The sequence below is a fragment of the Mastigoproctus giganteus genome, chromosome 11 (assembly GCF_048544385.1).
Source record: "Mastigoproctus giganteus isolate SK-2022 chromosome 11, ASM4854438v1, whole genome shotgun sequence".
In the NCBI taxonomy this organism is placed as follows: Eukaryota; Metazoa; Arthropoda; class Arachnida; order Uropygi; family Thelyphonidae; genus Mastigoproctus; species Mastigoproctus giganteus.
The window spans coordinates 53,762,338-53,789,214 of record NC_143585.1 but is presented as its reverse complement, the minus strand read 5'-3'; the positions used below and the strand labels follow the sequence as shown (position 1 = coordinate 53,789,214).

Here is a 26,877-nt window from a genome sequence, read left to right as displayed (position 1 = left end):
TTACTTCATACAGCATGTCCCACCCACTTTTTCTTACTATTGAATACATCATGAATTGTCAAACTAATAGAGCAAGCTTATCTGCGAAAAGATCTAAACCTCAAAAGCACTTCCTAATTCATTACACAAATATACGTAGTCTCAATTCTAATCTCAACGATGTCCATTTCCACTTGCAATCTGCCAAACCCCATGTACTTTTTCTGACAGAATCTCAGTTTTCAGTGGATTCAACTACTGCTCATCTCAGATGCTCAAATTATTCGCCGTATGATTCCTTTCGCCACAAAGGTGGTACTTGTGCATATGTCCATTCTGATATTCCCTGTCAGAGACTTGGCAATTTGGAACCTGCCTTTGGAAGCAAAGGAAGTAAGCAAACCCTTAGCCATAATTATGAAAGCTTCCTTGGACTCAGGGAAAGTACCCATGGACTGGAGATGTGCAAATGTGACCCCAATTCGCAAAGGAGGATCAAAGGGCGACACAAGTAATTATAGACCTGTCAGTTTAACTTCTGTTCCAGGAATATTAATGGAGGCACTGGTTAAAGAAGCACTGCAGGATCAGCTAGACAAGACTTCAGTTTTAGCTCAGACACAGCATGGTTTTGTTAAGGGGAAGTCTTGCCTGACCAATTTGATTGGATACTATGATGCAGTCACAAAAGAACTGGATGCAGGGAATAACTTTGATATTATATACTTGGATCTTAGAAAGGCTTTTGAATACTGTTGCACATGGAAGACTGCTGCACAAATTGGAGCAGTGTGGCATTGGAGGCAAATTGCTGCTATGGATAAAGGGGTGGTTGAGGGGGCAGAAGACAGAGAGTGGTAATCAATGGACACTGCTCATCGTGGACTAATGTTATTAGTGGAGTCCCTCAGGGTTCAGTATTGGGTCCTTTATTGTTTTCTGTATTTATAAATGATATTATTGGTGATGGTATATCAAGCTTAATGTCCAAGATTGCCGACGATACGAAGGTTGGCAGGGTTGTCAAGGACACTACTGACACTATGCTACTGCAGCAGAATCTGGAAAGGCTGAGCATATGGGATGAGAGGTGGCAAATGAAGTTTAACATTGACAAATGTAAAGTACTACATATGGGAAACAGCAACCCCAGAGCAACGTATCAACTCTGTGGTACTACACTGACAGTGGTAGAGAATGAAAGGGACCTGGGGGTGGTAGTGCAGGCAGATATGAAGTTTTCTGAGCAGTGCAGATGGGCTGCAAGAGTAGCTCATGGTGTATTGTCGATGATATATAGGAATTTTTCTAGCAGGGATAAGGAGGTGATTATTCCCTTGTATAAGGCAATGGTCAGGCCAAACCTAGAGTACTGTATACAGGTCTGGAGGCCTCATTTCAAGAAGGATGTAGAGATGCTGGAACGAGTACAGAGAAGGGCAACAAGATTAGTGAATGGAACAAAGGGGTGCTGTTATGAAGAAAGGCTTAAGTTTTGCAAATTACAGTGTCTGGGAACTAAGCACCAGCGAGGTGATCTGGTAGACGTGTATAAAACCTTGGATGGTTTGAGCATGCTCAATGCTGATGGGATTCTTCCTCTTGCTCAGAATAATCACCTCAGAGGGCATAAATTCAAATTGAGAAAAGACAGATGTAGGATAGACGTGAGGAAATTTGCCTTTAGCCAGCGGGTGGTTGGTTGGTGGAATAGACTTCCATCCCTTGTCATGGAAGTTGATAGCCTAAATAAGTTTAAGACTCAGCTGGACAGGTATTTCGAACGAAAAGGGGGGTGAAGTGGAAGTGGTTATTTTTTATTTATTTATTTTATTTATTTCTTTTTTCTTTTTTTTTTTGGCTAATCCTGCATAAGCTTGCTTTCTTGCATCAAATGCCTCTGCTAATGCTAATCTCCTCTCTTTGATCTTCACTGGCTTAAAATCTCTCTACCTCATTCTGTAAAATTCATCTGTTATCTCCACCATTCTCCCAACTCCTCTAATCACTAGGAGTTTGACTTCCTCTCTTTGCAACTTAACTTTCTCCAGTTCAACTTTCCTAACAGTGAGGTAATTTTCCTTGGTGATTTTAATGTTCACAACTCCAGCTGGTTTCCGTTTTCTAGTCACACCGATCCAGCAGGTCGAGATGCTGAGGCTTTTGCAATTACTAATGACCTAGCACAGATTGTTCATTTACCTACGAGAATACCGGACAATCCTTGTCATACAGCCAACACGTTTGATCTTTTTCTCACAAAGAATTCTGCTATGTACACGGTCGAAGTGAGTGGTCATTTAGGCACCTCAGATCACAATTTGGTGATTGTCTCTTCTCCAATGGAGCCTTTATCTCATGGCAATTCCCAACCTCGTGTTGTTTGGCTTTATCAGAGTGCAAAATGGCATGACCTGCGAGACTTCTTTTCTTCTTTTCCCTGGTCGGATTACTGTTTCAAACCTTCTGATGTCGACGTTTGCTCAGATCGTGTCAGTGAAATTATTCTTGCAGGAATGGAATCCTTTATCCCACACTCCACTTTAAAATCTCGTCCTTTATCTAAACCTTGGTTTTCCAATAAATGTGCTAAGGCTGTTCAAGAGAAGAATGTTGCATATCGTAATTGGCTTGTTTCTAATTCTTCAGTTTCATTTTCTGCCTACACCAAAGCTTGCAACAATTGTAAAGCAGTTATTAATCAGTCCAAACTAGAGTTTGAACAGGCTAAGAGTAGAAAACTTGCTTCTTGCCCTAATGGTAGCCGAGCATTCTGGTCTCTTGCCAAAGCTATTGGCCACAACTTTTGCCCATCTCTGCTCCCACCTCTGTCCAAACCAGATGGTTCTGTTGTCACTTCAGCCAAGGATAAAGCTGACCTGCTAGCATCCCATTTTTCTTCCAGCTCATGTATTAATGATCTTGGTAAAACACCTCCCACCATTCCCAACATGCTCCATTCAGTGCCTCCTGTGGTCTTCTATCAAAAGGATATCAGGAGGATTTTGATGAATCTCGATGCTAAGAAAGCTCCAGGTCCTGATGGTATTTCTCCACTTGTTCTCAAAACCTGTGCTCCTGAACTTACCCCTATTCTTTGCCGCCTTTTTTCACTTTCTTATTCCAAAGATGTTTTTCCTTCTTCTTGAAAATTTGCTGATATCCAGCCAGTTCCTAAAAAGGGTGACAAATCCCTCCCATCCAATTAACGTCCCATTGCAATTACTTCTACTCTTTCTAAAGTAATGGAGAAATCAATTAACCGCCAACTCTTAAACTACCTAGAAACCTTCCGTCTGATCAATGATCACCAGTATGGATTCCGTCAGAGTCGATCCACTAGTGATATTCTGGCTTATGTTACCCATTTGTGGACTAATTCAATGGAAAGGTTCGGTGAAACACAAGTAGTTGCTCTTGACATCTCAAAGGCTTTTGATCGTGTTTGGCCTAACGGTCTTCTAAACAAGCTTCCATCTTATGGTTTGCCAACTGTTTTTAGTAATTGGTTATCCAGTTTTCTCTCTGATCGCTCACTGAGGGTGATGGTAGATGGCTCTCTGTCTTCTAACTTCTCCACTAATGCCGGTGTCCCCCAAGGTTCAGTTCTTTCCCTCACTCTTTTCCTATTGTATATTAATGACCTTCTTCCACTGACTGGAAATCCTATCCATAGTTTTGGCGATGATAGCTCACTGCATTCCACTTTCCATTTTGAGAAACCTTGTTCTGCTCAATCAACTTCAATTTTTCGAAAATCTGCTACCAATTCCTTAAATGCCGATCTTCAGATAATTCTCCAGTGGGGCAAAGACAACTTAGTTGATTTCAACCCTTCTAAAACTCAGTCTTGTCTTATATCTAATTGTAATCAAATCAATGAAGGTTATCAAATTGTAGCAGTGTGCTTAATGATTTTGTAATAACTGAGAGCAAAGTGGAGGAGAAATTGTTGAATTTAAACATAAGAAAGGCACCTGGGGTTGATGGGATCTATCCAGTTATTTTAAAGGAGGCGGCAAAGCAACTAAGCAAACCCTTAGCCATAATTATGAGAGCATCCTTGGACTCAGGGGAGGTTCCCACGGACTGGAGATGTACAAATGTGTCCCCAATTCACAAAGGTGGATCGAAGGGTGACACGAGTAATTACAGACCAGTTAGTTTAACTTCTGTTCCGGGTAAAATAATGGAGTCACTGGTTAAAGATGCATTGCAGGATCATCTAGACAAGACTGCAGCAATAATTCAAACACAGCATGGGTTTGTTAAGGGAAAGTCTTGTCTGACAAATTTGATTGGTTATTATGATGTGGTCACAAAGGAACTGGATGCAAAAAATAATTTTGATATCATATACTTGGATTTCAGGAAAGCTTTTGACACTGTTGCGCATGGAAGACTACTGTACAAATTGGAGCAGAATGGTATTAAGGGTAAGTTGCTACAATGGATAAAAGGATGGTTAAGTGGGAGAAGACAGAGGGTGGTAATCAATGGGTGCTGCTCTTCGTGGACTAATGTTATTAGTGGAGTCCCACAGGGTTCGGTGTTGGGTCCACTGTTGTTTTGTGTATTTATCAATGATATTGATGAAGGTATATCAGGCTTAATGTCGAAGTTTGCAGATGACACAAAGGTTGGCAGGGTTGTTAATGACAGTAATGGCAGTGTGCTACTGCAACAGGATCTAGATAATTTGGGCAGATGGGCTAAGAAGTGGCAACTGAAGTTCAACCTTGACAAATGCAAAGTACTGCATATGGGTAGAAGTAACCCCAGAGAAACGTACCAATTGTGTGGTACTACACTTAAGGTGGTAGAAAATGAAAAAGACCTGGGAGTAATTGTGCAGTCAGATATGAAGTTTTCTGAGCAATGCAGACAGGCTGGTAGGGCAGGTCATGGGGTTTTGTCAATGATATATAGGAATTTTGCTAGCAGGGAAAAGGAGGTGATTGTCCCTCTGTATAAGGCAATGGTCAGGCCACGCCTTGAGTACTGCGTACAGGTCTGGAGGCCTCATTTTAGGAAGGATGTAGATTTGCTTGAGCGTGTACAGAGAAGAGCAACACGATTGGTGAGGGGAATGAAGGGATTCTCTTACCAAGAGAGGCTTAAGTTCTGCAAATTGCAGTGGCTGGAGACTAGGCACCTGCCCGGTGATCTAATTGAGGTCTATAAGGCCTTGAATGGGTTGAGCACGCTGAATTCTGATGGGATCCTTCCACTTGTTCAGATTACGAACCTATGGGGACATAAGTTCAAATTAAGAAAGGACAGATGTAGAATAGATGTGCGGAAATTTGCCTTTAGCCAGCGGGTGGTTAATTGCTGGAACAAACTTCCATCTGTCGTTGTGGAAGTTGATAGGTTAAATAAATTTAAGGAGGAACTGGATAGGCATTTGGAGGAAATGGTGTGATTTTTTTTTTTTTTTTTTTTGGGTGATGCTGCATCAGCTCCTACACTTGCTTTCTTGCATCATGTGCCACTACTACTACTATCTCACAAAAAAAGGATTCTTCTGCTCCTATGCTTGTCTTTAGTGACACTCCGATTTCTAGGCAAAATGATATATCTCTTTTGGGGATTACCCTGACTTCTAATCTGTCTTGGCACAAGCACATTACAAATATTGCTTCCTCTGCATCTAAAAAACTTGGTTTCCTCTTTCGCTTTCGACGTTACTTTTCTTCCAAACAGCTTCTCACTCTGTATAAATCGCAAATCCACGCTGCCATGGAATATTGTTCCCACAACTGGGGTGGTGCCCCCAAAACCTCTCTCAGGGTTCTTGATTCCATTCAGAAGAGGGCAGTTAGGTTAATGAATGATTCATCTCTAACAGAGTGTCTCCACTCGCTTTCTCATAGACGTACTGTTTCTGCTGCATGCATTTTCTACAGATACTTCCATGGGCACTGTTCTTCTGAATTGGCTTCTATAATTCCCGCTCTCTCTTTCAAAACAGTCCGAACATGTGCCGCCACCAGCCAACATCCATTTACTGTCCAACTTCAAACCCACAGAACCAACTTTTCATCTTCCTCATTTATTGATTCAACTGCCGTTTTCTGGAACAACCTTCCTTCATACATATTTCCTGAAAATTACAATCTACAGAAGTTCAAGTCCAATGTCAACAAATATCTTCTTTCGTCTTCTCAACCTCCAACCCAAGCACGGTGCTAAGTACTGTAGGTTCCAATACCTCTTGTGTTTGGGGTTCACATAAAAAAAAATATATATATATATATTTTTTTTTAGGAGCATCTTTGACTAAGGCCATGTTACTCTGTGTATAAATTGCGTGGGTCGATTTTCTATTTTGCTGGATGAAAAAGGAAGTTCCCTGGGGAAAAACCATGCTACCCAAGCTCGACTAACTGAGCCATGTTGTGAAAAAGACTCTTAAAAATTCCTTCATTCATCGACGGGATTAGAACTCACGTCTTTTCCAGCAAGTGTGGGGAGGAGGGTGATTCTATCAACTGTGCTACCCACGAGGGCTTCAGTAGTCATATCATGAAAACCTTCCCCTCCCACCGACGTAGCATGCTACTATTGCACCGATTCCCTTTTCTGCCGGTTCGACAGTATTTCCTGAATGAACTGACTATGGCCATACATTTTTCTCCATTCATTTAATGTTGACGGTTTTACTTCTTTTAGCGATAAAGCTATGATTGTGACACAGTCCACAATTGAGAAATGTTTCCATTGCTTCATTAGAATCGGAATAATTTTTTTCAAAAATCCATTGTAATGATTTTCTGATGTAATGAGTTTTAAAGGGGGATATAATGCCTTGATCTAATGGCTGAATGAAAGAAGTTGTATTAACTTAGTCGAACTGTGGTGGTTGGAACAAAACTTCAACATTTGGATGACTTAAATCTTTTGGATGGCCTGGTGTGCTATCCAATAGTAAAAAACTTTGAAATCTAGATTTTTCCACAAGTTCAATAGCACAGAACGTAACATGGGGATTTCCCAACAAAATAAAATACAGGGATTTCTCAATAATTTTTATTTGACTAACGAGTCAACAGCAGGGATTCATAAAGAGTGTAAATTGAAAAATTACATCCAACATAATAGCAGGGTTTTCCCCGTATACAAAAGCTCAAAAATACCCTGTTATGAGAGGATTACTGAAATTCTCTAACTGTGTTATATAAGTACCTGTTCTGCAAGGATTGCTGCAATTTATCAATCATGTTAGAGCGAAACCGTGTTGTAGAAGTATTGTGTCATACGGGGGTAGCCTGTACAAGAATATCAGTATTGAAAGAAGTTGATGTAGAAGAAGGAATGCCTACTCTACTGGGAAGCTCAGAAGGTGATAGATATTACTACATAGATTTATTAAAGGTTTTCCCAACTGCAATGGAAAATAATTTCTCTGTAGTAACTGGTAATAAAGATGTGGAACTGGAATCAGTAAAGAAAATGCACTAAGATTCTTCTTGCTGAGTATTTTTAATAATAGTGAATGATAGTTTTATATATTTTAATACTGTTTGGTATAGTTTTGTAATTATATTTTTTAACATTTTAATTGAAATTTGAGTAGGAAAACAATGTATCAGTAAGGCCTACTATATTTTTAATGGAAAAAGCATTAAATAATTTTGATAAAGGAATTTAGCTCAAAGTGAGTTTTTTTTTATTGTTATTATCTCTCTCTTTGACTCTGAGTTACTGACAATTTACTCTAATTTATAGTACACATGAGCAAGAATTAGGTTATTCTGATTGGACTATTTTTAATTCGATCTGCTATTCTGAAACAAAATGACTACCTCAAATTATAAGCATAACAAAATTATAATATATCCCATTAGCAAAACTAGAATTCTTTGAAACATAATGTAAATCTGGTTTCAGTTAGATCGTAAACACAAATTATTGCTTTATCAGAAACACATATAAAGTTCTGTATAACTTTGTAAATAACTTAGCAGTTAACAGATTAAAGATGATGCCTGAGCAACAAAGGATAGAATGAGTTTAAATCATGTGATATTACATTTGTTTTCTTAGGATCCCTTCACAACCATGTTTCTGTCGTTACAAGGTGGAAAATTTGACCATGCTAACCGCATGTTTTCTTCTGTATCTCAAGCATGGAAGAATTGCCAAAGAGACACTTCGGATGTAAAAGTAAGTAAATAATATTCACTATGAAGTTTTACTTTTCTTTCCATTATTCTCTCACCATACTTTATTTATGATAATTTTTGCCACTTTGTTTGACATTGCGGGCCCTCATTACTTTAATGTTGCATCACTGGGCCCCAGGTGCCAAGGATATGGTAATAGTGATTTTCAGTGTTATCTACTGTTTCTTCAGTGAATATATATTCAAGTTCTGATTGAGTTTGATGTTTATTAGAATTCTTCTGTTAAATTTATATTCTTATAAGACTAAAAGACACTCTTCTTTTTATATATTATATATATTATACAAACACTACTACTGCTAAATAACTGCTTAGTCACCTGGTGACACTACTTCTGCCTCCCTGTCGTGGAGACTGAACCTGGATGATAAGTTCTCATGGGATGAAAAAGAGTATCATCGAATCAACTGTCCCTTCATCTGGTACCTACAGCTTCCATGGTTGTAGAAAATGACATCCTAAAAGGATCAAAAACCAAGGAAGTCAAATTTGATTCCTCCATGACTAATGTACCAGTTTTTTAATGATGCATTTGTTGAATGATTTTTTTCCATCTGGCAAATTATCTCCATCTTATATGAAAGCAAATTATCCCTATCTAATGAGGATTATCCCAAAAGTAAACCAGAAAAGCAGTTAATTCTGTTTCATGTAGTCTGTTTCACTCCTTATGACCTTCCAAACATTTGGAGAATTTTTGAATGCTGCTTAACCATCTGCTAAATTTAAGGTGTCCAATGCATTGGATCAGAGTTGCACTCAACGTTTCTACAGAATGCACAAACTTTCTTTTTTATTTTTTGGCAAGCTGAGTAACAGATTCATAGTCTGCACACTCATGCCTGCACGAAATAGGACAGATACTTAAACCCAAGCAGGCCAACAATAACATACAAGCTTTCACCCTAGTCCAATTGTCCCATAATCAGTCAAGAAAATTATGACTGTAAATTTTGCATTGATTGTAGAGTGCAGTAAGGTTGCAATTAAATCGTAAATTTCACTATATAGGCACATACCTATCAAGACTTAACAAGAGAATTATTAGTATTATTATTATATTATTTCTCCCTGATTGGGGGGTTCCACCTCGTGGCAGGTATTGCTACCAACTGCACAGGGTGCTGGTTGATACGTCTGATGTTACTGTTGGTCAAGGAACTCTCTGACAATCCTACAGGTGTTCAGGATTGCAACTTTCTGGAGTTCCTTATAGGTGTTCGCTGGGAGACCTGTTGCTGCTAGGCTGTTATGTAGGGTGTTTGGCACCATACCTGTGGTTGGCACAATGATCAGGATGGTCTTTACTTCTTGCATATGCCACATCTCTTTGATCTCCTGTATTAGGTTTGTGTACTCCCTGATTTTTTCCCATGGGTTTTCTGCAGGTTGCCAGTGTTGGGTACAGCTATGTCAATCAGATAGGTAGTCTTTTCCTTCTTGTCCACAAGGGTTATGTCTGGTCTGTTGTGCAGGATTGTCCTATCTGTTATTATGGCATGGTCCCAGTACAGCTTATGGGTTGGGGTCTCTAGTACTGCCTGGGGTTCGTACTTGTAGTACGGTACACTGTCTTCAATCAACTGGTATTTCCTTGCTAGTTCTGATGTATTATCCTGGCTACCTGGTCGTGACTATGAGAGCACTCAGTCTGGGTGATCACCTTGCATCCTGCAGTGATGTGTTGGATCGTTTCTGAGGCCAGGTGGCAACGTCGACATGTGTCATCTAACACTCCGGGCTCCTTGGCGATGTATTTTCTATAGTTCCTGGTTTTGATTACCTGGTCTTGGATGGCGAGCATGAATCCTTAGTCTCGGAGAAGAGCGTCCTGCTCGTGAGCCATTCATTGGAAGCACTTTTATCTATGTGACCCTGATGAAGATCATTGTAGTGTCTGCCATGGTGTGTCTTCTCTGCCCATCTTTCTAGCTTCGTTTGTACCTCCTGGTTGAGGGGGACTCCTTGCTTAGGTTGAGTGGGGAATACTGCTTGTCTATCTTCCTTATGGCCTGGTGGAGTGTAGCTGTGTGTTTCTGGAAGTAATCCTTCAGGTTAATTATCACTGTCTTCTGTTGCTCAATGAGGTCTATCAGGCCGGTTCCTCCTTCTTCCCGGGCAATTGTCAGTTTCTCCCCGGCGGCTCTCGGGTGGTGCTGGTGGCTCTTGGTCATCATTGTCCTTGTCTTTCTCATGATATCCTCCAGCTCGGTGTTAGTCCAATCTGTGATCCCGAAGGAGTACGTTAGCACTGGGACACTTTATGGCTTTAACTGCGTTCCCCCCGTTCAGCTTTGCTTTCAGCAGGCTTCTGAGTCTCTGGTGGTATTTTTCGGTCATGCAGGCCTTAATTTCCTTGTGCTGTAACTGCTGAGCCTGCATCATCCCCAAGTATTTGTAGGCCTCTCCCTCTGCCATGGCTTCGATCTCTTTACCACTCTGCAGCTGGTAGTTTCGGTTGAATAATTTTCCTGATGCAGTCTGTGAGTCTTGCATTTGTCTAGACCAAATTCCATCCTAATATACTTGCTGAATTCTTCGGTGATCTGGAGTAGTTGCTGAAGGTTCTTCTCGATTCCCACATAGTGGGAACTGAGAAGCACCTTCAGCAACTACTCCAGACCACCGAAGAATTATTATTATTATTGCTCTTATAATATTTCTTTCTGATTGAGGGATTCCACTCAGTGACGGGTACTGCTACCAAAGTACACAGGATGGTTGTAATGTCTGGTGTTACTGTTGGTCGAGGAAATCTCTGACTATCTTACAGGTGTTCAGGAATGCGACTTTCTGGAGTTCCTTGTAGGTGTTCTCTGGGAGACCTATTGCTGCTAGGCTTCTATGTAGTCTTTGATACCATACCAGTGGTTGACATGATGATATTGATGGTTGATACTTCTTGCATATGCCACATCTCCTTGATCTCATGTCTCAGTTTCGTGTACTTCCTAATTTTTTCTTCATACTGGACATTGCTAGTGTTTGTGAATCAGGTAGCTAGGTATCCTTTTCCATCTTGTCCACAAGGGTTATGTCCTGTCTGTTGTGCGGGTTTGTCCTATCCGTTATTATGGCACAGTCCTAGTACTGCCTGGGGTTCATACTTGTAGTATGGTACACTTTCTTTGGTCAACTGGTATTTCCTCGCTAGCTTCTGATGTATTATCCTGGCTACCTGGTCGTGTCTATGAGTGTACTCAGACGGGGTGCAAGGTGATCACCCAGACATGGGTAATCTGACATTCTGGGCTCCTTTGCGATGTATTTTCTATAGTTTCTGGTGTTGATTACCTGGTCTTGGATGGCCAGCATGAATCCTTCAGTCTCGGGGAAGAGTGTCCCGCATGTGAGCCATGCATCGGAAGGAATATTATCGATGTGATCCTGATGGAGATCATTGTAGTGTTTGCCGTGGAGTTTCTTCTTTGCCCATCTTTCTAACTTTGTTTCTTGTATCGTCTTTGCAGGAGGAGGTTCCTCGCTTAGGTAGAGTGGGGTATACCATTTATCTGTCTTCCTTATGGCCTGGTGGAGTGGTGCTGTGTTGTTCTCGAAGTTTGTTTTGTTTTTGTTTTGTTGTTTGGTTTTTAGGAGCATTAGCAACTAAGGCCATATTGCTCCGGGATATGCGGTGGTCATTCCCTGACCTTTCCGCATCCTCCGTATTTGGTGGTGACGGGCTCGAGCCCCGGTCTAATCAAGAAGCGTGTGCTACGCACTGCTGCTCCTTCCCACCTGGCTACGAAGGCGCCTATGTTCTCGAAGTAATCCTTCAGATTAACTATCGGCACCTCCTTAGCCAGGTGGGAAGGAGCAGCAGTGCATAGCACACGCTTCTTGATTAGACTGGGGTTCGAGCCTATCACCACCAAATACGGAGGATGCAGAAAGGTCAGGGAATGACCACCGCATATGGCGGCGCAATATGGCCTTAGTTGCTAATGCTCCTAAAAACCAAATAACAATAACAAGATTAACTATCGCTGTTTTCTGTTGCTCTGTCAGGTCTATCAGGCCCCTTCCTCTTTCTGAGCTATTGTTAGTCTCTCCACTGCTGACTTCGGGTGGCGTTGGCGACTCTTGGTCATCATTGTCCTTGTCTTTCGCATGATATCTTCTAGCTCGGTGTTAGTCCAATCTATGACTCCGAATGTGTATGTTAGTACTGGAGCTGCATAGGTGTTTGTGGCTTTAACTGTGTTCCCTAAGTTCAGTTTTCCTTTCAGCAGGCTTCTGAGTTTCTGATGATATTTTTTGGTCAGACACTTCTTGATTTCCTTGTGCTCTAACTGCTGAGGTCTAAAGCTCTAACTTTGTAGGTCTATCCTTCTATCATAGCTTCGATCTCTTTACCAGTCAGCAGCTGGTAGTTTTGGCCAACTAATTTTCCCTGGTGCAGTGTATGGGTCTTGCATTTTTCTAGACCAAATTCCATCCTGATGTCCTTGCTGAATTCTTCGGTGATCCGGAGTAGTTGCTGGGGTTGCTTCTCGGTTGCCACGTAGAGCTTGATGTCATTCATGTACATCAGGTGGGTGAGGGTGTACAGGTTCTTTCTTCCTTCTTTGAGATTATATCCATACTTGCTGCCGTTGAGCATGGTGGATAGTGGGTTGAGTGCTAGACAGAAGCATAGTGGGCTCAGAGCATCTCCCTGAAAGATTCTAATGGGGATTGGCCTCATTGTGATGTTCTCGACCTTAATGGTAGTACTCCATTTCGCCATTGTTGCTCCCAGGAAGTTTGTCACTATCGGTTTGACCTTGTAGATCTTCAGGGTCTCTATTAGCCAGCTATGAGGTACGGAGACGAAGGCCTTGTGGGAATCGATGTAGGTTGTGTAGAGTTTGTGGTGCTTCTTGAAGGCTTGCTCCATAACTGCGGCATCTATGGTTAATTGCTCCTTGCATCCTTTCTGCTGTTCAGTCATTATGTTTTGACTCTCTAAATAGTCGATATCTTTTTAGTTGTGCAGCTGGTCAGGATCTTGTACAGTTGGGAGGCAGGTGATTGGCCTGTATTTCACTGAGTTTCTTGTATCTTCATCTTTTGGCTTCAGCTATGTGACTCCTTCTGTGAGAAACTTCGGGATTGTCTCCTGGTTGCTTATCATTCGAGTGAACTGCTCTGCTAGGTGCTTGTGTGTGTGCAGGTGAGCTTCTTGTACCAGTAGTTGTGGATGTTATCAATTCCTGGGGTTCGCCAGTTGTGGGTGTTCCTGATTGACTGTTTTACTTCTTCTTCTCGAATCTCACACTCTCTCATCTCTTGTATGTCCTTCGTTTTCTTCCATTCTATTTCTATCCAGGGTGCTCTGTAGTTATGTCTTATTTCACTGCTCCCGATATTTCCCCAGAACTTTTCGATCGTCTTCTTCTCGGATGGTCCGTTTCCTGCTTTCTCATGTTCGCTCAGTTTCCTGTAGAAGGCTCTTTGGTCCTCATCGAAGATTCGGTTATTTATTTTCCCCTGGGGGTTCTCTTTTTATCAGTATAGTCTCTTGCTGAGTGTGAGGAGGTTCTGTTTCAGTGTGTCCATGTATTGTCCTATCTGATTTCTGGTCTCATGTTTGCTGTGGACGCTGTCTCTCTTGAGGATGCTATTCACCTTTACAATCAATTTCTTACTTCTGTTACCCTAGGTCAACTGACCTATCTTGACTCTTAATTCTTCAATCTTCTGCTGCTGGTCTCTTATTTCTATTTCTTTTCCATTAATCCTAGTGGCTACTATGGCAGCACAGTATACAGCTGTGTGGATAGCCTCCAGCGTTGCACCATTGTTGTCAAGGTAATGTGGCATTACTTGCCGATTGAGGTGGTCTGTTACTCTCCACAGGATTTTATTTGGTCTCTGCTTAGGTATCATGTGGGTTCTTGTGGGGGTCTATTCCTTCGAATTCTGTTAGGGCCTTCTTCCATTCATCTTCTATTCTGGATAGCATGACTTCATCTCTTTCCACTTCAGCTACTCTGGGTTGCATTTCTTCTTGCTGTTCCTTCTCTGGTTCCATATTGACCATATTCTTTGTGCTTTGTAATTGATCGCTGACATCTTGCTTGATTTTTTCCAAGATGTCAGGAGCTATTAGTTCCTTCGTGAAGATGGTCCTTGTTTGGTCTGCTAATCGCTGTTCAGTGTCCTGAATATCCGGGTATCGTTCCAACCACTTGGTATGTAGTCGCGATCTGTGCATTTTCATATCGGTCTCTAGCCTGGTTAATTCATAGTATGCTCGCATGATATACATATTGATTTCAATGCTCCACTTCATTGCGTTGGTGTTTTCTCCCTTCCTGCGTGGTCACTAGCCCAGTTGTGCAGAAAACACTTCAAGTTGGTGGGGCTGTATGGTCTTACCCTTCTCTTGTGGTAGCCTTACTGGGGACAGCGCCACTTGCTCCACTGTCTTGCTCGGAAGACTGTCTCCAACTTTTCGAACTGACCCCTTTGCCTAAGGCCTGAACACGAGTGACTTTATCTTGCGCCACACTCGATGCAGTGTGAATAATATTTATCTGCGACATCATCCATCTATGGAGGTGGACTTGTTTTAGCTTCAGCTTATGTCCAGTGGTTTATTTAATTAATTTTTTTATTTAGTTCTAGTGAGTGACACCAGATGGTCTACTATCTGCCTCAGCCGTCACTCCGACCTTGGGGAAGGTAAGTCCGATGGAGTAACTTTCACGATGTTTTTTTTTTTTTTTTTAATATTATTATTATATCGGTCTCCCAGCGTAATAGAACTGCGTTCGTCTCCACCAAGGCGGGATTCGAACCCGGGTCCATCAGGCTGGTAGTCCAATGTCTTAACCACTGAGCCATCATGCCCCTTATTATTATTATTATTATTATTGGCCAAATGGTGCAAGGAAGCCTGAGGCTTATGCTGCACCAACCAAAAAAAAAATTCCCGAAGTTACCCTGAGAGTTTGTTATTTGGTTTTTAGGAGCATTAGCAACTAAGGCCATATTGCTCGCTCCGGGATATGCGGTGGTCATTCCCTGACCTTTCCTTATTTGGTGGTCACGGGCTCGAACCCCGGTCTAATCAAGAAGTGTGTGCTATGCACTGCTGCTCCTGCCCACCCGGCTACGGAGGCGCCTACCCTGAGAGAGAGAAGTAGAAAGGAATCACCAAGAAAGAGACGAATGATGATATCCAGCTCAGGACCCTGGGGTTGCCAAGCCCATATTCACCAATGTGAGGCCCTGTGGTTCAGTTGGTTTCATACTTTAAAATAATCTGTCAAAACAAGCTGTTTTAATGATAGTCCATGTTTTAAAAGAGAATTATGAAGGTGTGTGCAAATCAGTTATTTCACTTTCACAGTTAGGCTGCAATTTAATTATCGTTTACAAGTTCTAATCCTTGATGAGCATCTTTGACTGAAACTTCTTGTTCAACCACAGTAGGTTACTCATCTTCATCACTGCAAATTTTAGAAGATTCCATTACTTTTGCAATGGTTCATCTTCATTCGTGCATATCCTGAAACATTCAATGTCCACATCCCCTTCTGCATAATCTTTGAAGTTTTCTTTTAATTTTAGGTGATGATGCCCATATTCAAATATTTCTTCCCTATAATCGGACTGTTCTTCACAATTAATAGAGGAAGAAGCAAGCGAAACTTCACACGCATCATTCAAGGCAGTAAATTCAGCATGTTTGGGCCCTGAGTGCCAAGCGAAATGATCTAGCAATTTAAAAGCGTCCTTTCTATAAACGAGTAATTTAAGAGATTTCTAGTCTTTTCTTTCAAAGTTATTTATTTTTGGCTCCTTCTAAATAAAGTGGCAATCTTTATACCAAGAAAGGAAATACACCTTTCTTTTGTATTTATGTAACTAATGTCTCTAACACAGTAACCACTAACCTCTTATCGATTGGTCACTGGTGGCACCGCTCCTGTCTCCACATGGTGAGGCTGGTAGCCTGAGTATAAATTCAATACTCAGGGCAAAAAGGAGCAAACATGGATCCTTTAATATCACCATCTGTAGAGCCTACATGCTCACATGAATGTGAATCATCTCAAGCAAAAAGAATTAAAAAAGATGATTCTTCATCTGACTTACCTGCTTTCTTAATTCTGCATTCTTTTTCAACAAAATGCTTAACAGCTTATCTCCATTTCTTGTGCAGAAAAACATAGAATCTGTAGCAAGTACTCCTAAAATGGTGAAACGACTTCAATCAGGAGATCTTGTAGAAACATCGAACCCAAATCAGTCTAGGCAGCTCCTGAAGCAAATGACCTTTGGAGGCCTTCCCATTTCTGTTACCCCCACACAGAACTTTAAACACCTCAAAAGGGGCATTTTGTAATGGGACCTCCTTAATATTACTGAGGATAAAATTGCTGAAGGACTTAAGGCACAATGTTCCATCAGTGCTAAAAGAATTATGACTAAACAAGGTAGTGTCCTTACACCCACAAGAAATGTAATCCTTACCTTTAACACTCCAAATCTTCCTGCATCAGTTAAAGTTGGCTACCTTTCCTGTAAGATCCGACCACACATTCCAAATTCACTTAGAAGCTTTAAATTCCAGAAGTATGGTCATTCGCAAACAGCATGTCAAGGAAAGGCCATTTGCCCCTCATGTGGCTCTCAGGACAACTCCCAAACTGAATGCACAGCAGTAACACCAAAGTGTCCTAACTGCCAGGGTGCTCACCCTGCATATTCCAGAACTTGTGAATCATGGAAGATGGATAAGAAAATATTGAAATACAAGGTAGAGAAAAATGTCTCATACCAAGAAGCATGAAAACAGATATTAAACATGATACCTTCCAAATCATACTCTAATGCAGTTAAAAACACTAAAGAGGTTTCAGCATAGACTTATATTACAATTCCTCCTAAATCATCTCTTGTCCAACTGGCCAGATCATCCTTACGGATGGTGAGACACTGATAGCAACAAAGACCAAAAGTACATCAAATTCTACTAATACAAAGCCATCCAATCCACAACAAGACAATGCCCACAAGTCAAGAACACTAACAAACTACCTTACACAGAATAAACCAACTGATCAAACTATGGAAATTGATGAGGTCAGATAATAATAAAGATGCAGTTCTCCTGCTACATGCTGATGACGAGATGGATATCACTCATCCAGTTTTTCCAAAATGTGAAAAATATAAACAGGATCGAGGGAAAACAAAATAATCAGACCATTCCACCTAACCTAAACCTAAGTAATGCAGAAAATCATTCATTGAAATTGTAGAGGCCTAAGGAGCAATTTTGATGAATTAAAATATTTAATACACCAGCACGATCCTGCAAGCATTTGTCTACAGGAAACTATTTATCCTCAAATTATACTCCACACTTCTCAAGGTATGCTCTATACAGATGGGACAGATGTTCTGAATCTCCGGCAAGAGGTGTAGCCATTTTAGTTCATAGAAACATTCCATCCAAACCTATTCAGCTTTGCACCGCTCTGGAAGCAGTAGCTGTTTGCATTGTATTTGACATTACTCTCACTCTTGTGTCCATTTATATTCCACCAAATGCTTCATGTTCCAGTGCAGAACTAGACAATTTAATACATCAACTGCCTCACCCTTTATGCCTTCTAGGCGATCTAAATTCTCATCATCCTTTGTGGGGTGCTGTGAACATGAATTGGAGAGGGCGGATGATTGAAACTGTACTTGATAATCATCACTTAGCCTTGCTGAATACTGGTATACACACATATATCCATCTGCCTACAGGATCAAGCTCTGCTCTTGACCTGTCCATATGCTCCTCATCTATTTATCCTAGGCTTGAGTAGACAGTATTAACTAACCTTTGCAACAGTGATTACTTTCCCATAATTTTCAAAATACAGGCAGATACAAAATATGCTTCCAACCAACAAATTACATGGAATTTTCACCAAGCAAACTGGGAACAGTTTTCTAGTACCATCCAATTTGATAACCATCTGATACTTACTACATCTATTATTAATGCCGCTAGGCATATAGTAGTAGAACTACTTGGAGCTGCTGCCACTGCAATACCGAAATCGAATATCACCAAACAAAGATATAATAGTTGGTGGGCAAGAGATTGCTTTCTTGCCAAAAGAAAACAAAATGAAGCTTGGAACATTTTTCACCGAAATGCTACAATGGAAAACCTTATAAATTATAAACGACTGAAAGCTGAAGCATGCCGAATTCGTAGGAAAGCAAAATAGGATGCATGGATTTGATTTACTTCTACCATTTGCAGAAATGCTGATCCCAGAATAATCTGGAGAAAGATCCATATCCTCAGTGGAAAGTTCAAGCAAACTTTGACCCGAATCCTGTCTTGAAAGGGAGTGGATATTTCTTCTCCGACTGATATTGCAGAGGCACTAGCTGAAACATTTGCTGCCATTTCATCCTCTCAGTCTTTCGAAGTCACATTTAGATGCACAAAAATGTCTGTATAAAAATATAAAATTACCTTTGATACAAACCAGTCATATTCCTCTAACCTTCCTTTCACTATTACTGAACTCAATGAAGCTCTCCAGAATTCTCAAAATAGTTCTGCTGGGCCAGATGGCATTTACTACATAATGCTTCACCACCTCAACTCCCACTCAAAATCTACACTGTTAAAATTTTACAACAGAATCTTTGAAGAGAATTTTTACCTTGATACAAGGCCTCAGTGAATAGTGGTAGCCATAGCAAAACTGGGGAAAGATGCTTACTCCCCAACAGTTGTCGTCCTATATCATTGACCAGCTGTTTAGGAAAGGTACTAGAAAAGATGGTTCACAGGAGACTTGTATGGCTACCACTTTTGTCAAAAAACAGCATATGGTAATGATAACTTTTGATATTACCAAAGCATTCAACACAACCTGGAGATATGGAATCCTCCAAGACTTATACAACCTTGGACTGAGAGGTAACCTGCCTAGATTCATTCAGAGTTTTCTTCATCTCAGGACATTTTGAGTAAGATTGCAGAATGAGCTGTCCAAAATTCACACACAAGGAGTAACTCAGGGATTGATTTTAAGTGCCACACTTTTTGCATTATGTACCAGTAGTATTACTCGAGATATCCCAGCTATGGTGGAAACTTATATGTATGCAGACAATCTTGCTATTTCTTGTCAATCATCAAATCCAGCTTGCATTAACAGAAATATGTCCACAGTCATCACTCCTGTCCTAATATATTTGGATTCGCTCAGTGCTATCTTAGCCATACAGGGTAAACAACATTCTCATCATCCTCTCCTACAAGAAATTGGCCTTCTAATCAACCTCTGTCCATTATTGTTTTCTGTATTCATAAATGATATTGATGAGGGTATATCAAGCTTAATGTGTCGAAGTTTGCAGACGATACAAAGGTAGGCAGGGTTGTCAAGGACACTACTGACACTATGCTGCTGCAACAGGATCTGGAAAGGTTGAGCAGATGGGCTGAGAGGTGGCAAATGAAGTTTAACATTGACAAATGTAAAGTACTACACATGGGAAACAGCAACTCCAGAGCAACGTATCAACTCTGTGGTACTACACTGACAGTGGTAGAGAATGAAAGGGACCCGGGGGTGGTTGTGCAGGCAGATATGAAGTTCTGTGAGCAGTGCAGATGGGCTGCAAGAGTAGCTCATGGTGTATTGTCGATGATATATAGGAATTTTTCTAGCAGGGATAAGGAGGTGATTATTCCCTTGTATAAGGCAATGGTCAGGCCACACCTAGAGTACTGTATACAGGTCTGGAGGCCTCATTTCAAGAAGGATGTAGAGCTGCTGGAACGAGTACAGAGAAGGGCAACAATATTAGTGAATGGAACAAAGGGGGGCTCTTACGAAGCTTTAAGATGTTTCAAGTGCCAGAAGTTTGGTCACTCCCAAACAACATGTAGAGGCGAAAATACTTGTCCTAACTGCGGGTCAAAAAACCATTCACAAACAGAGTGCACTGCAAAGGCTCCGGAATGTCCAAATTGCAAGAATGACCATCCAGCATACTCAAAATCATGCGAACTCTGGAAAATCGAAAAAAGAATACAAAAGTACAAGACAGAGAATAAGGTCACATATCAAGAAGCAAGAAAGCAAATAAAGTCAACTATCCCAAAAACCACGTACGCTGCCATTACACTAAAATGCCAAGCTGTTTCAACCCAAACTGATGTATCAATTCCGCCCAATACATCCATTGCAGAGTGGGCACGATCCGTGCTATCAACACCTCAATCTACCAGCAAACCCGTTGTAGTTGATGAAATAAGCAATACCCCTATCACAGTTCCGCCTAAAATAAAATCATGTGATAAAATGTCAAATAAATCACGAAGGCAACAAGCCAGTGAATCACAAAAGGCAAACTCAAATAGAATGGACTCTGAAAATATAACTACACACGATGAAACAGTACTTGATCTTCATGCAGAAGATGATATGGAGACTGGATTTACATCAGGTCAAACTGATGACGTAGAAGAGGGTACAGATTCCGGACGTCCCAATTTTCCTAGAAAAGATAAAATGAAATACGACCGTCAAAAGCAACCCACTCACAAGAAACAGACAGACTCGCCTTCCCTCCTCAAACCCCGATAATGCAGAACATTGTTCAATGGAATTGTAGAGGTTTACGCAGCAATACCGATGATATCTATGATTTAATATCCCGATATGGTCCTATAGCCGTTTGCATACAAGAGACTAATCTAACTCCACAAGTCATTCCATCAATCAGAAATTTTACATTTTACAGAAAAGATAGAAACTCCTCATTATCCGCACGCGGAGGCGTCGCGATTCTAGTTGACTGTAAAATACCATCTAGAAAAATTCCGCTTCAAACCCACTTAGAAGCCATTGCCGTACGTGTATCAGTTGGGCAAATTCTAACTCTAGTATCTCTGTACCTTCCACCTAACAAGATGTGCACGTTTAAAGAACTAGAAGACCTTATAAGACAGATACCACCACCTTTTTGTATCTTTGGTGATTTCAACGCGCATCATCCATTGTGGGGATCAGACCACATGGACAGTAGAGGACACCTGATCGAGACCATACTAGACCAACTGAATATAACATTACTGAACACTGGTGAAAATACTTATACTCACCTTCCCTCTGGATCTATGTCAGCAATTGATTTAACTCTCTGTTCCCCCATATTATACCCCAGTATAGAATGGACAGTATTAAACGACCCACACAACAGTGATCACTTTCCAATCATATGCAGAATCCAAACGCTTCAAACATCACATCCTGATAATCGCTCAAAATGGAAATTCTCCAGAGCAGATTGGAAAAAGTTTTCAACCCGTCTTTCTTTTGATAGCCAATTGATCAAACTACAATCCATTGATGATGCCACAGAGCATATTACCAAACAAATACTGACCACTGCCTCCGAAGCAATACCTCAAGCCTCCACATTTAAACACAAAAACCTTAAACACTGGTGGAATGAAACTTGTACCAATGCCAAAAGGGAAAAAAATAAAGCTTGGAACCTGTTCCGGAAGTTCCCAACTACCAACAACCTAATTCAGTATAAAAGACTAAAGTCAAAAGCTAGGCAAGTTAGAAGAAAAGCCAAAAAGGAATCGTGGATACAGTTTGCCTCCACTATTACAAAAGATACTAGCAGTCGTCTCATCTGGAAAAAAATTCGGCAATTAAATGGGAAATATCCACCTCTTCCTTCTCCCATTTTAATCAAAAATGGACAAGAAATTTCTTCCTGTCAAGAAATAGCTAACGTCCTTGCAGAGAATTTTTACCAAACATCTGCCACGTCAGCATATAGCAACTCCTTTCTTAAAATCAAAGTTTCAGCAGAAAGGTACAAAATAAATTTCCACACTTCCCAATATATTGGCTATAATCAACCGTTTAACCTATTTGAACTGCAAACAGCATTAAAAAGATCACCCAACAGTGCAGCTGGACCTGATGGTATATATTATGTAATGCTGGAACATATAAACAGCACAGCCTTGAATTTACTATTAATGTTCTATAATCGGATTTTTCTTGAGGGTACGTATCCATCTTCCTGGCATCATTCCACCATTTTGGCCTTTCCTAAACCAGGAAAAGATCACACATTTCCAGAAAATTACCGACCTATTTCTCTAACTAGCTGCCTAAGTAAAATCCTAGAAAGAATGATACACAGACGGCTTACCTGGGCTCTTGAAACTAAACAACTGATGAACAACAATCAGTTTGGTTTCCGACAAAACAGATCCACTTTAGATCTAATGGTGAAAGCCGAGACTAACATCCGCAATGCTTACGTCAAAAATGAACATCTTGTAATGGTAAGCCTCGATATAGAAAAGGCTTTCGACACTACCTGGAGATACGGCATATTGAGAGAGCTTCATTCCATAGGATTGCGAGGGCACTTACCAGAATTCGTTAAAAATTTTCTTCAACACAGAACCTTTCAGGTCCGCTATCAATCTGTACTTTCCCGGTCCTACAATCAAGAAGAAGGTATCCCGCAAGGATCAGTACTGAGCTCTACCCTTTTTTCACTTAGACTGAACACCATAACACACAACATCCCAAATACTGTAGAACTATATATGTATGCTGATGATCTAACTATATCTTGCCGTTCCAAAAATATACATACCATTGAAAGACAGCTGCAACTCTCTATAAATAAGTTGGAGGCATGGGCAATGCAGAATGGATATCGTTTATCAGACCAAAAAACAATTGCAGTTCACTTTTGCAAAAAACGTAAGCTACACCCAGAACCAGAACTCAGATTAAAAAACCATTTGATCCCTCTCACCAGTAATTTCCGTTTTTTAGGCCTAATATTGGACACCAAACTGAACTTTATTTCACATATCACACACCTCCGAACTGTCTGTCTAAAGAAACTTAATATACTTAGGTCCATTTCTGCTATGACATGGGGAGCTGATAGGTACACTCTATTACATTTGTATCGTGCTATTATCAGATCTCGTTTAGACTACGGTGCTATTGTATATGATTCAGCTAGGAAAAGCGCATTAATCAGACTTAATACCATCCAACACAGTGCCCTTCGAACTGCTCTGGGCGCATTTAGAACATCCCCTGTTCAGAGTCTGTATGTAGAGGCACACGAACCTCCACTTCACCTTCGAAGGAAAATGTTGCTTCTAAATTATGGAGCTAAAATTCAGAGCCTTCCAGACCATCCCGTTCGACCGTTGCTTTCCAACCCTGAGTGGACAACGTTCTATAACAGTAAACCGAATGAAAATAGACCAACTGGCATGAGACTAAAAGATTTGCTTCACACCTGGAATATTGATTTTGATAACATACTTAAAGAAAGCGATATTCCTGATCCACCCTGGTCTGTAAATCTCCCTCACTGTGATACGCACTTTCAGCAATGGGGAAAGAACTCCCTGGCAGATGAAAATATCAAACAACTACATAAAGAACATACCCTCAACAATATACAAAGCTGCCAAATATATACAGATGGCTCAAAAACAGATTCTACAGTTGGTGCCGCAGCTGTCTTTCCATCTTTTACAGTCTCCATATCACTACCAGTTGAATGTAGCAGTTACACTGCTGAGTTATATGCAATTAAACTAGCCTTACAGAATATTAACACTATCCACAATACTAGCAGTATAATATACACTGATTCTTTGAGTGCAGTGTCTGCTTTGGGTAATCAGTTTTCAATATCACAACCAATCGAAAAACAAATCATTTGCTACTTAAACCACCTACGAAGTAGGAATCATAAAGTGAAATTCTGCTGGATCCCAGGGCATTCTGGTATCTTAGGCAATGAGAGAGCAGATCAGGCAGCCAAAAATCCAAACAGTACAACACCAGCAAATTATAAAGTACCATATAGAGATTATTTGAAGCATATAAAAAAAGTCTATATGTTTCAGTGGTCAGAAATATGGAAGGCACAAAGTAATAACAAGTTGCTCCAAATCAAAAAAGAACCTGCGTTATGGATTTCCAGCTTTAGACAAAATAGACAGGAAGAAGTTGTTCTAGCAAGACTAAGGATTGGACATACTCATCTAACCCATATGTTTCTACTCATGGGGGATGACCCACCTCGATGCACGCATTGTTCACTACCGCTTACAGTCAAGCATATACTTTTAGATTGTCCTCACTATTCTCCTTTCAGAAGAATTTTCCATTCTCAATCACAACTACAAGAACCGTTATCGCTTAACCACATGATTGGCAATAGTGCTAACCTAGCTACACTCTATGCATTTCTGAAGGAAATACATATATATGAATTCCTATGATGCCAAAATAGAACATATTATATTACCTTAGAATAATAATGTAGGACCTGGCACATTTTGGCCTTAGTTGCCCTTGTGCCTTTAAACACCAATACCAATACCAATCTTACGAAGAAAGGCTTAAGTTTTGCAAATTACAGTGTCTGGAGACTAGGCACCAGCGAGGTGATCTGATAGAGGTGTATAAAGGCTTGAATGGTTTGAGCATGCTCAATGCTGATGAGATTCTTCCTCTCGCTCAGAATAATCACCTGAGAGGGCATAAATTCAAATTGAGGAAAGACAGTTGTAGGATAGACGTGCGGAAATTTGCCTTTAGCCAGCAGGTGGTTGGTTGGTGGAACAGACTTGCATCCCTTGTCGTGGAAGTTGATAGCCTAAATAAGTTTAAGGCTCAGCTGGACAGGTATTTTGAACGAACAGAGGGGTGAAATGGAAGTGGTTTTTTTTTTTTTGGCTGATGCTGCATAAGCTTGCTTTCTTGCATCAAATGCCTCTACTAATGCTAATGCTGTCAAAAGAAACACTCTGAAATAACTCTTTGCTGGATCCTAGGACACTGCGGAATAGAAGGCAAAGAAAAAGCAGACAATGCAGCTAAGTCAGCATCAGAACTGCCAAACAGAACAATGATAGTCCCACATACTGATTTTAGTCTACTCATTATTAGAGAAAGTGAAAATGAATGGGCCCAATATGGAAAAATCAAAGCAACAAATAAAACCTAATCCACAAATATGGTGGCCCCGAGTGCCAAGCGATAGTGACAAGTGATTTTCTCAGTGATTTATAGTGCTCTTATTAAAGAAAAAGTTTTATTTGTTTTCTAGTGTCTTTTTCTTTTTTATTTACTTCCAGTGGTTCTGTGCTTAAAGTATTAAGTAAGGACACAGAAAGGAAAACAACCTTTCTTTATTTAGTATATATATTTTATTAATAGCAAACAACTAATTTCTACAACCGCTTGGTCACTGATGGCACTGCTCCAGTGCCACCAAGGAAATCATTCGACATACTCAAAGGAGTGCACCCAATGGCAGAGGGAAAAGAAAATCCAAATATACAGAGTTGAAAACAAAGTGCCATGCCATGAGGCAAAGAAACAGTCTTTAGTGTCCACTAAATCACCTTATGCTTCAGTGTGCAAAATGATTAAAAGAGGGAGCTTGTATGTGCCAGACATGTTTGCTGCTAGGAGAACGGTAATCTGTTGTTTGGCCTCTTTTTTCGACACTTCATTTTTCACCTTTAAATGTGTTTTATCCAGTAGCAATTTAAAAAAAAGAGTCCAGTTTCATCATCATTGAAGATGTCATTGTGGTCATATATGTCAGAAAAACATGTTTTTAAATGATTTTCCTTCCATTTGTTTGTTGTGTCAGCGTCCACGGCTGCACTTTTGTCACATTGTTTTGAAAGACGAGTGTTTTGAAAGACACTGTTTTGAAAGGCCATGACGAGTCTTAAATTTCTTGAACCATCCATCTGAACTTTTAAATTCTTCAATATCCATTCGATGTGCAAACTATTCAGCCTTAGCTTTTAAAAAATTACCATCTATGGGAACGTTTTTTGCACTTGTCATCATTAGCCATTCCAAAAATTCCTTTTCAAGATCTGGATACTTTGCCTTTCATGTTTGAATCCTACCCAGTATAGGAGATTTTGCTAAATGTTCAATCATTTTCTGATCTTTCAGAATAGTAAACAGAGTATTCTTAGGAATTCCGAACTGTTTGGTGATGGCAGTATTAGAATGCACACCATTATCTGCAGCTTGTAAAATCCTAATTTTATCTGCGATTGGCAAAGCTATCCACTTTCTTGGAGCCATACCAATAAACATATACTCAGACTAATGAAATTAACTTCTAGATGGTGTTCATTTCATTACCACACTATAAGAAAAGAGCATGGGAAATCTTAACAAATGATTTCTCACAGTCAGGCTGCAAGCTTATCAGTTACTTCAATGTATTTGAAGTGTTCTGTCATTTTTAAATGCTCATATTGTATTAAAAAAGTAAGATTAAGGTCAGAATCAGTTTAAGAGCTAAAAATTTATGGTCGTTATAAGGAAATCCTCTTGTTTTCATTGTCATTATAATGAATATAAAATAGCATTAGGTTAATAAGAAATTGGCCTGGACCAACCACATAGGATGTTATAACGTGTTGGGACATTAAAAAGAGGGTCACTGTAAAGAGCTTCAACTGTAGTAGATTTTGGGGACTGTTGTATATTGGGCACTCGTAATAAGTGCTGCCAATCTTCAGGAGCACTGCAAGTGCAGTGTGGTTCATCAGTCAGGCCAAGCTGATGCAGCTTAGCCTTAAAGGACTCCTGCCCAGGCAGTAAAAAGGCCATGAACAGTTCTGGGAAAAACC

The 26,877-nt window shown here is 40.4% G+C and overlaps 1 protein-coding gene across 1 annotated transcript in view; it reads left to right on the top strand.

Annotated features, from left to right (window-relative positions):
• The window catches only part of rg (A kinase anchor protein rugose), a 1,582,765-nt gene that overhangs the window by 1,338,873 nt on the left and 217,015 nt on the right, over positions 1-26,877 (top strand). The window contains exon 45 of the mRNA XM_090384432.1: positions 8,029-8,148. Within this exon, the coding sequence (XP_090240558.1) occupies positions 8,029-8,148 (120 nt within the window). The remainder of the gene's footprint in view (positions 1-8,028; positions 8,149-26,877) is intronic.